Genomic DNA, 11,533 nt, shown 5'->3' on the forward strand with positions numbered 1-11,533 from the left:
AGACCCTTCTTCAGAAATCATTTCTGAAGAAGGGTCTAGGCCCGAAGCGTCGGCCTTCCTGCTCCTCTGATGCTGCTTGGCCTGCTGTGTTCATCCAGCTCTACACCTTGTTATCTCAGATTCGCCAGCATCTGCAGTTCCTGCTATCTCCAGGACTTATAAACTTAATAGTTAAGGTCCTGGGGAGTGTTGCCGAACAAAAAGACATTGGAGTGCAGGTTCATTGTTCCTTGAAAGTGGAGTCACAGTAGACAGGGCGGTGAAGACGGCATTTGGTAGGCCTGCCTTTATTGGTCAGTGCATTGAGTATAGGAGTTGGGAGGTCATGTTGCGGCTGTATAGGACATTGGTTGGTCTCTATTTAAATACTGCTTGCAATTCTGGTCTCCCTGATATAGGAAAGATGTTGTGAAACTTGAAAGGGTTCAGAAAAAGTTTACAAGGATGTTGCCAGGGTTGGCGGGTTTGAGCTATAGGGAGAGGCTGAATAGACTGGGGCTATTTTCCCTGGAGTGTTGGAGGCTGAGGGGTGACCTTACAGATGTTTATAAAATCATGAGGGGCATGGTGAGGGTAAATAGACAAGGTCTTTTCTGTAGGGTGTGGGAGTCCAAAACTAGAGGGCATAGATTTAAAGTGAGAAGGGAAAGATTTAAAAGATTTACCGGGAAACTTTTTCACACAGAGGGGAGTGGATGTATGGAATGAGCTGCCGGAGGAAGTGATGTAGGCTGGTACAATTACAACATTTAAAAGGTATCTGGATGGGTATATGAATATGAAGGGTTCAGAGGGATATGGGCCAAATGTTGGCAAACGGGACTAGATTATTTTAGGATATTTGGTCAGCATGGACGAGTTGGACCTAAGGGTCTGTTTCCGTGCCGTATATCTCTCTGACTCTATGACTTTATGACCTACTCTAGAAAGTTCCAGGGAATTCAAGACTGGGGCATTTATCTCTGATTACTGAATTCACATCATGCTGGGTGCAAGCCAATGAGACAGCATAGAGAATGGGAGTTTGAAGCAAGACTAACAACGTTTAAAATTTTAAAAAAGGGGCTCACAAGGAAAAGTGCAAAGAAAGAGTTCCACAATGCAAAAGAAGAGAAAATGTTTGGAAATAAATTCGGGCAATTCAAGGGCTGGTTCAGGAAGCTTTTTGGTAGAGTCATAAAGTCACAGTAGGAGGCCAATGACCTGGTCCTCAGTTCGAGGATGACACCTACTCAGAGCTGCAGGTCTCTGTTGCTCATCTCCATGTAACTGGACAGGCTGATTCTCAACCTACAGATCTTGAGGGTAAATAGTACTAGATTCCAGACTGCAAGTTTGGCTTCCTTTCCTCACCTTCTCTGCCGCCGCTGTGCCCAACATCAAGATGTTAGCAGTCGAAACCCACCCCCCATACTTATTCTTTTCGACACTTTCAAAACTGCGACCACAGCCAGTTCTGCAGAAGGTCAATATATACACAAAGGTACTATAAAAAGCGAAGGATGAAAAATGAGAACAAGGTAACGTTCTTCAAATCAAGTGTGACCCTTCGGAAATGGAGGTGGTTGCAGCGTTATTTTGAAAAAAACTCAAAAACAAAAATCCCACCGCAGCTTAATCTTAACGTGGAGCTCCCCAACTGGGGAAAGCATATGGTGCAACCTGTCTCAGAGACCACTTGTGGAGGGGACCACCTGTTTACTCTGTGACCATGAGGTTACTGCAAATACCAACAGGATAATTCATTGCTTGGCATTCATTTAATACTTTAGTAGGGTGCAATTTGTAGGGGTTGGTGTCATCCTCCAGAGTTAACCAGAGCATATTTTATAAGGTTGCAAAGCACAACACAGCACAAGTAATTGTAAGGAAACATATGTTGTTGTTTTTCAAACTCAGATTCAAACTGTGCCTGAATATTGCTTTCCCTTTTCGGATTGGTGGATACTGCTGTCGGTCTCCCCGTGGTCGCTGTTGCTAACTGCAGGCTAATACTTTGGGCGGAATCTAGAGGATGCTTCCTGGGGAATGGCCGCTGTCAATCAGGGAAGACAGCGACCACTCAGCGAGCAGACAGGCCATAGTTAGAACCGCCTCTCGTTCTGATTGTTCGGGAGGTCCGTCAATCATATCGCACCAAGTATTGATTGGCGAGATAAGCCGTTAACGATAGCAACCATTGATTGGATTAGACGGATGTTGTTTATTACACCGCCTCTCGCTCTGATTGGGAGGGACTACCATCAATCATTACGTCCATCATTCTAATTGGAAAGGCGGCCGTCAATCATATTAACTGTTCATCCGACTTGGTGCCGTAACAAAGCAATCATCCCGCCCCTCTCTCTTGTATGGACAACCCAGACGTCAATCATACCACCTCTCAGACCTGAGTGGACATGTCAAACATCAATCGCACCGCCCCTCGTTTCGAGTGGGCAGTATGACCGTCCATCAAAGAGCACGAAGCCCCGATTGGCTACTGGGGCTGTCGATCACATGGACGCCTCCTTCCTCCACCGTGCCCCCACAACTATGGATTGTATAATGAAACTTTGCTGTCGGCAGCTTAGTGAGAAACCGGCCAAACAATGACGCATCGATTGACTGAGCGGCAAACCGACAGGGGAGTGAATATAAAAAAAACAGCGCGAAAAAATACCGAGGAGGGGCGGGACGAGCCTGGGAAGCACCGCTGGCGATTGGCCGTCCTCTTTTAAGGCGTACAAACAATTTTTCATCTCCTCTCTCGGAGGCCAAACTTTGTTAAAAATATATATATAAACCGCCGAAGGAAAGGTTATGGAAGGGCTGAAGGGGAAGGAATCTCCCTCTCAAACGTAAAAGGCGGGAGATAGTGGCGTCGAAGGATTGTTGAGGGGCGGGGGCCGAAAAAAAAGCCGTTGACGGACGGAGGCGAGAAGCGGACGTGGGAAGAAGGCGGATGGCGATTGGAGGGAGGCCGGGGTTTGAATGAGTGAGGGGGGCGGCGATTGGCCGGCGAGCGGCGGGGTTGCCCGGATGTCGGCGGGGGCCGCCGCGCGCGCGCGGGTGTCGGTTATTGTTTGAGTGAGAGGGAGAGGGCAGTCAGTCAGAGAGAGAGAGAGAAAACAGCGGAACATGGTGAGTGACTCCATCCTGAACCGGGCACTATCCCACCACCCCCTCCCACACGGTCTCTGATAACGGCGAAAACAAGGCTCCTGCTCCCCGTATCTCGCCTGCCGCCATTATTCGGCCCTTCCCCCCCCCCCCCCGCGGGCGGGCATTTTCCTCCCTCTCTCACTTACGCCCCCCCTCCCCAAAAAAAAAACAAACCTCGGCGGATGGCGCCTTTTTGACAGGCGCCGTGTGTGGAAAATCTTCAACCTCCCTCATCGTAACTATCATCATTGTCACCCGCCGTTCAGATTCGAATGTCCTTTGATGCGTTTGTAGACATGTTATGGATGTGTGTTTGTGATGGTGTGTATGAGACATGTTTATGTTTTTCTATGTGTGTGTGGAAAATCTTCAACCTCCCCCCCCCCCCCCCCCGACCCCCGATCATAGCTATCAATGTCTTTCAGATTTTATGTATTTTATGTATGTGTGTGTGTGTTTATATCCTGATCGTAGCTATTACTGTCTTTCAGTTTTGATGCATCTGTATAAATCTCTCCTCTTGATATAACTATCATTCAGATTTGATGCATTTAATAAATAAATATATCTCCCCTTCATCCTAACTATCATAATTATCTTTGATTTGAGGCATTTTATTACATATATCTTGACATAACTATAATAATTTATCAGTTAAGTTCCATGTATATTTGTGTGTGTTTTTGTGATGGTTTGTGAGAGATCTGTGTGAAATCTTCAATCGTGTTTCCTCTTCCTGATCATAACGAACATAAATTATCAATTATTATATGTGTATGTGAGAGAGAGTGTGTGATAGTTAATATGTTTGTGTATGTGTGTGTAGGAACCCCCCACACCCATCTCTGATCATAACAATCATTATAAATATCCATTCAGATTTTTATATTGGTGTGTGTCTGTGTAATGGTTTTTAGGTATGTTTCTGTGTTTGTGGAAAATCTTCAAATTCCCTCTCCTCTTCGTGATCATAACTATCATAATTTATCAGTTAGGTTTGATATGTATATTTATTTTATATATATATATATATATATATAAATGTTTGGATGTGATAGTTTTTTCTCCCCTGCCATCCCCTCCTCCCGCACCCATGTCTCTGATCATAACTATCATGATAACTGTCAACTATCAGTTAGATTCCTGGTGTTTGTGATGCATTATAAGTGATATGTTTATATATCTTGTGTGTATGATGGGTTATGTTGCCCCTGAACCATCATAATTTGCTACTTTCACCAGTCCCTCTTCTTTTCACCTCCAATCCCCCACGTATTTATTTAATTTTGGAATTGATTCTGATTTTATTTTCTATTACTTCTCTTCCTATTCTGAAGTTTTCCTCTTATGAGTTGTCTTTTTTTCCTCTCTACCACCCCCTCCTTATTTATTTGCGTTCATGGTAACGTGATTTTTTTTTTCTGCTCTCTTTTTTCCCTCCTTTTTTTTGTGTCTCCATGGCCCTGCAGGGTTTCTCTGCCTCTGACGTCGCCCACTCTCTGACCTACCTTCTCCTCCTCTCTGTTTTACCCCTTCTTGCTCATCTAGCCCCCCCTCCCTTCCCCCCCCTAAAAAATGCATGTTTTTCATCTATTTAATCCACTTTTTCCATAGTACTGATACTGCCTTGTTTACAATATATTTGTCCCAGAATTTCATGGCAGCTGATTAAGTTTGCAGTTTATCAGTTGGGTTGTTCTTTTCATTTTGCATTGGTGCGTATAAGTAATTGATAGTACAGAACTTAAACATTGCTTAAGTCGAAGATTATTGTCTTGTACTCATCAGGACTAAATACAAGAAAACCATCTTGGAGCTTTGAGATTGAATGTTGTCCAGAAGTCTCGATTTTATAATTCAAACAATTTTAAACTTGTGTTTTTTTTTTCCTTTGAACATCAGTGCAACTTTTAAAATAAATCAAACTGTGGAAGCCACCCAGGTTAGTTTAGTTACAAAATTGCCTTGTAGTGTTTTGCTTAATCACTGGCAAACTCCTTTAGGGAAAATTGAACCTAATTTTAATTTCTCCTTTGCAAGGATTGATTGGAAATTTTACTTGGTCCAGCCTAGTTTGAGATCTGTGGTATAGAGAGTTATATAAAAGCTTTTATGATGTATGACCAATTTGAACTGTTAATGTGCTTTAATGTTTGAAGTGCACAGACAGTTAAACCAAGCAATATCATGAAATAGGAATTTATTTTGTTTGAATTAAGTTTCAAGAGCACTGTATTTCTAGATGAGATTGACCTCATATTCAATACCTAAAATGTGTACTGTGACAGAATGTAACCAAGTGATTTGAATTTTGTCAAAGTACCTTTGCGTAGTTTTTCAGAGCTACATTCACTTTCTGAATTCATGAGAAATCGCATTTATTATCTTTGTATGTTTATGTATCTGAGCAGGTAAATTGAATTCCTGGCCATAAGCACTGTCCAGTTTGCAGTTTTATAGTATAAACCTTGGATAAGTTTTACTTGCAGTTGTGATTGAGGGCAGAGATTCCCAAAGTCTTGGATGTGAGCTGGGGTCCTGAAGTAATCCCCCCACCCCAAAGCACGCAACCATCACAGGCCTTGAGGGTAGATTATAGTGGGGCAAAACATTTGGGAATCACTGTCTAGAAGAAGGGTTAACATTGCCTGGGTGAAAGGTGTAGTTGTCTGGTTTTGGGCTGAATCACATCGATTTTGTTGGTGATATTTCAGTTGCATCTGTTGTCTCAGGTGGTAGCAGCAAATCAAAGTTAAGATTATATTGTGGTACTTGGGCTGGGTAATTCTGTCACTGAACTGTCTCTCCTTAGTTGTCAATATATTCTTGTCCAAAAAAACCAAGTGCTTTATCTTGACAGTTAACAGTAGATACAATAGAAATGTGATGTGTTTTAGGTTGGCATATTTACGTATCCAATTTCAGGTTTTGATTATGCTAAGCCAAACCAAACTTAAATTTGGAGCTAAGGTGCTCACATTGCTGTGTTTTGAGGCAGATGTACAAATCCAAACGTTTTAGTTAATCTTGAGAGATGTGCATCATGACCAAAACAATGCTAAGTAGGATTAGAAATCACAAATTCCAGTGTGTTGCAAGTAGGCTCATTGTCTTAAAAGTTCTTTGCCGATACATTTTGTTTCCTGAATTTCTTGAATACTTTACTATATTTGGAAGAGTGGACCAGTATCTCCAATTGTGAAGTGCCTGCAGTTGCATACTTAACAGGTGTTCAGTATACCTTGATTGGGATTTTAGAGTTTTGTTTTTCTGTAATTTGTTAAAAACTTGACTGGTACAAATAAAAATGCAGCTGTTTATAAAATTACTTTTCCAGCTTAATTCTGAAATCCTGGCTGCTGTTTCAGCTAAAGATGTTGACTCTGTCTTGTGTGATCTCTAGTGAGAATTAAAGTGTATTTGTCTCTTTTGTTGAAACACAAACATCTAGTTCTCAAAAAAAAGTTTCAACACAAAATATATGAAATATAAATTAACAGTCATCAGACATTTATAATATGGTCTAATATAGCGCTAGAACATATTAGCATTGCTTTGTGATGACCAACTGCAGACATTTCTGTTGGAAGTTAAATCATAGTTTATTTTTTGAACAACCCAATTGTATCCTATAAACTTATAGAAGCATAGCTTTGCCATTAATTACTTCAATGTGAAAACATTTCAACTGTATTGCTTTTCTCTCTCTCTCTCTCTCTCTCTCTCTCTCTCTCTGGCAGGCTGGCGGGAAAGCTGGGAAGGACTCGGGAAAGGCCAAGGCTAAAGCAGTTTCCCGTTCTCAGCGAGCAGGATTACAGGTAGGTTTTGTCTTCCCAATAGTTTAACAAGGGAGTAAAAGATGTGTTTTCAAAACTGGGGCCAAGACTCCAACTAATGTAGACAATGCTAGCAAAAGAAAGTTATTAGATAACAATATGAATTTCCATTGTGTATTTAACATAAATGGTATTCTTAACTAACAACCTGATTCAGACCTTTATGATGGGACAGCTGAGGATAATATCCCTAAAGAAACTATTATAGCGATAGTAATTTAAAGAATTATGTTCTTAATTTACGACTCCAACTGTTTGATAGTTTTCAGGTAGAGTCTTGTTTTACTAGGGGCTCCTAGTACCGTAAAATGTTGCACGTAAAAGGTGAAGTTTCTTCTCTCTACCCCTAATAAAAGATTTGCATCATGGCTGCATTTGAATCTTGGAGCAGTCTTTCTAGAAGAAACTGAACAGAGCACCCGAGGTTATTGGCAATTAGCTGTTGCTTCGTGGTGTTTTTGGTAGCTCCCACTTGCTTAACTGACGACTGAATATGGCTGACAGCACAGCAACTGGTCAGGCTAAGTCTATCCTGTTTTGGGAGCTAGTTTTTCTCTTCGGACAGATATCAGATTTTTTACTGCCGTTGTCAAGACCTTCATTGCATCTAGTGCAGTCAGGAATATGTTGCTGATTAATATTAGTCAACTGAGTTGTTTGGATGCTAGTTTGCGATGATATAGGCTTAAGGGAAGAGAAAAATTGGCTGCACTTGTCCATTCACTTTTGGCTAAAATACTTGCAAATGTTTTAGCTTCATACTGTCTATTGTCTGTGGCTGTTGATGTCTTATGTGCAGGTAGTCTTGTGATATCCCTTTTCTGAGTAGTTCCGAGGTATGACTGGCATTGCTTTCATCACACCTTACATATTCCCCCATTGAGCGAAGGCTATGATATGGTTCTGCTGGTCCATTTCTTTTTATTTCAAAAATATACTTTATTCATTTAAAAAATAAATTTATATACATCTATGGTCACTAAAGCGGTTCAGTTCTGTATAGTAGTATATGGACAAACAGACATTGGAGTTTGGCTTTATCCAACAAAGAAACCCAAGGCATTTATTTCTTATTTGCGATACTATTTACATATAAAAATAGAAATTGCTGGAAAAGCTCCACAGGTCTGGCAGCGTCTGGAGAGAGAAATCGGAGTTAATGTTTCAGGTCAAGTGACCATTCTACAGAGACCCTGAGTTTTGTCTCTGATTTACAGCATCCGCAGTTTTTATTTACTATTAACATACAGTTGAGGCACCGGGAGGGTCTGATAACTAAATGAGCCCTCATTGTACTTCGGCAGAAAGACGTTAGGTGATGGTCTTTCCCCACTGCACCTTGGCGGCAGTTGCCTCAAGCTTCAGTATATCCTCAGCACGTAGTCCTTTGATGTTGATTTTAGTGTCACGTTATGCTCTCGGACAGTTTACTGGACCTTACAGTTCTGCTGGGCCGTTGTCCCAGATGGTTATCCAGGCATGGACCATTTTGTTAGCCTTCTGTTCCACTGAGCACAGCACAGACATGGAGCTGTGCATTACGATTAAGGTTACTTTCCATGGGGACAAGATCACCTGTGCAATGTGTTCTGGTGCCCAGATCAGCTAAAATTCCTGATATGACAGCTTTGCCCTTCAGGCTTAAACCGACTCAGTCAGCAGGATAGTGAGGCCATTTAAAGGTATATCGTGCTTTTGATTTCTGGAAGTAATATCCATCATGGAGGGAAAGAAACAGCCCATATGATAATTGACTTCCCTTATTTGAACAGATGCCATAACTTTCTGCAGTCTGTGGGAGCTTTAGCGCTATTCCATCCACTACTTGCTGTCGAGTTTGGGAGGGTAACCATTCTCCACATTCTAGAATAACTGGAAGTGAATGATAAATGCACCCTTACCCACACTGCAATGTGCTGATTCCAAAGCCTGGATAATGTTGTGCTTTATGATAACTATCTTGAAAATTGTTTGATTACCCCTGGCAAGTTCCTGAAAGGTGCCAACTATTCAAACTTGGGTAAGGGGAACAAAGGACTTTCTGAGTTTGTCACATTCTCTGCTTTGCTGGTCTCTGCATCTCAATGTTAGTAACTCTTTGCCCATCTGTCACTGTTTTCCTGGCAACAAAGTATGGTGACTGCAGAAGCTGCTAGATTCCCTGTTCTGTGGTTGGGTTTGTAGAACAGCTAAGTGTCTTGGCTGAGATCGGCTGGCTAACTTGCATAAAATCATAAAATCTAAATCTCAGCTTCTTACTCAATAACTGTACTGTTTGTTGAGATTGAAGAGAAGAGGATTCTCCTGTGCACTAACTGTCAAATGCTTTGTAAATGGAAGTTGATATGGACATATGGTGGTGATTTCTTTTTATATTGATTTTTCAATCAAATTCCTAATTTGCTCAAGTCTGTTTATTTGGGACTGTTTAGAAATCTAGAAAATAGAAGCAAGATTGGCCATTTGGCCCCGAGGTCTATAATATTTTAATGTAGTTTGTGAAGAGGGGATAGAATGTAGTGTATTAATGGCTACAGAACTCTTGAATGCTGTTTATTGTCAATACCATCACTAGATGGTGCTGCGATTGCATACATGCAGAAACACAAGCTTGTTGTGCAGTGCCTCTTTAAAGTGGGATTGACAGCTGCCAGAAACAAATATGTGGATGTAAATGGTGAATGACGGTGGTCCCAGCGTTGTACCTTCTGGAACACCATTCCAACCTTTTGCCAGTCTGAGCAGTACACTGAACATTTCTTGGGTGGAGGAAGAGGAGGAGGCATGAGCTGAAATCTGTGTTTTTCTCTCCAGTTTCATATCCATCCAATCCAGGTGAGATCAGTCTTACTGTGCCTGGACATGGTACTCCTCTACAGCTAATAATTGGTAATATGCATGTGACGATAAAAGTTTTGCCGCAGCTAAGTGATGTCAGCAGTACCATCTGCACAGGTTTTTTGCTGCCATTTGGTCATTTGCTACGTAGACTCTTATTCTACTTCTTTGACTCTGCCAGGAAATGAGAAGCATGATTCTTACTGTGGGTTGTGGGTTATCTTTCCACCTAATTTTACGTGGAGTTTGAAAAGGATTGCACAAGTTATCAGAGTTGATTTGGAAATTTGGTGTTGCCCCAAGTTGTTTTTACCAATTCCGTGCTGAATGGTATGAGTTGGAGATCTTGGAATAAGCAAAAATAATCAAGTAAGTCATTGTTGCTATTGGAATGAGTTTCTTAAACCTGGTGTTGATGTTTAGGAAAATCTAGTGCCTTGTCAAAACAGCAGTGTTGACTACTTGTAAAGATGGAGTGTTCATCCTGTTTGGAACTTGGGTAGTTTGCCTGGCACTGATCTGCTCAGTGAGGAGCTGAACCATTTGGGTCCGTAACAAATTACCTTCCCCTCTTACCTTTAACGTGATCAAAGGTTCTACTATGCATCGTCACACGAGCCTTCTCAAAATGACACCAAACTGCATGGGAAAGCTTCCAAGGCTGAATCAGTTATCACTAAAGATGACATTACAAGTGTTATAGTTGGTCTGCTGGCCCCTTGGCAAAGGATGGGGAAAGCAACGTGGATCTCTCCTGTTCAGGGCGTCACATTTTAACCTTGTGGATTTGTTTTTACTGTGAAAAGTGATCATCTTTATCCCATGGGTAGTAATGGAGCTGCTGTATTTTCAGATTTAATTTCTGATAATTCAGTGAAGTGATGCAAAGTTTATCAAGAGGTGTACTCTCCATGGTGTGTTTTAATCTCGTTCATTTATGTTTAAATTGGGAATATTCAGCACAGCATCTAACATGTCATACAGTGTTTGTTATAAGGCCCTTTTTGATTTGCTTCTGTAGGTATGAGTTGCCTGCTGCTCTTTAAATGGTTAAATTTGTCTTTCATTGCTAATTTTTAATGTGTCTTGTGAAGCTGGATATGTGTAAGAGTTTGTGCAAGAAGGTGATTAACCTGGCCATTCATTCCTGCGAGTGTGTTCACCATTTGATTCAGTTGTGGCTGACCTACACTGTCATTCTCACTGATTTGCCTATCAGTGTAGGAGGACATTCCCATCATGTCCATGCCAACCATCCAGCATAATCTTACTTTCCAGCACTTATACCATAGCCTTGTAGATTACAGCACTTCGGTGCACTTTAAGTGTTGAGGTTTCTGCCTTGACCACCCTTGCAGCTAGGGAGTTCCACATTTTCTTAAATCGCTTTAAATCCCAGCATCTCCTGCTGCCCTACCCTGACAAAGTCTGACTTGACCATTATCATTCTCCTAAATTTTAGGGGATGCCTCATCCACAACCTTTTGGGGAGGGAATAATAAATATAGAAGAATTGAAAGGTATAGAATGGAAGGAGCCCATTCAGCCCAGACTACCATCTTACATCTTTGACAAGAGCTATTGGAGCAATTCCATTTCCCTGCCCTTCAGACACAGCCTTGCTGGAAGTTACTGTTAAAGCTCCTTTCACCATCCCTTTGGATGGTGCATTCCGGATCGTAGCAACTTCATTCCGGATCGTAGCAACTTCATTC

The 11,533-nt window shown here is 41.5% G+C and overlaps 1 protein-coding gene across 1 annotated transcript in view; it reads left to right on the plus strand.

The window, feature by feature from the left end:
- Positions 1-2,516: 2,516 nt before the first annotated feature.
- Positions 2,517-11,533, plus strand: part of LOC109922366 (histone H2A.V) — a 13,039-nt gene continuing 4,022 nt past the window's right edge. The window contains exons 1-2 of the mRNA XM_020522399.2: positions 2,517-3,123; positions 6,885-6,962. Of these exons, the coding sequence (XP_020377988.1) occupies positions 3,121-3,123; positions 6,885-6,962 (81 nt within the window). The 5' untranslated portion in view covers positions 2,517-3,120. The remainder of the gene's footprint in view (positions 3,124-6,884; positions 6,963-11,533) is intronic.

The sequence above is a fragment of the Rhincodon typus genome, chromosome 40, assembly GCF_021869965.1.
Source record: "Rhincodon typus isolate 14 chromosome 40, sRhiTyp1.1, whole genome shotgun sequence".
Taxonomy (NCBI): domain Eukaryota; kingdom Metazoa; phylum Chordata; class Chondrichthyes; order Orectolobiformes; family Rhincodontidae; genus Rhincodon; species Rhincodon typus.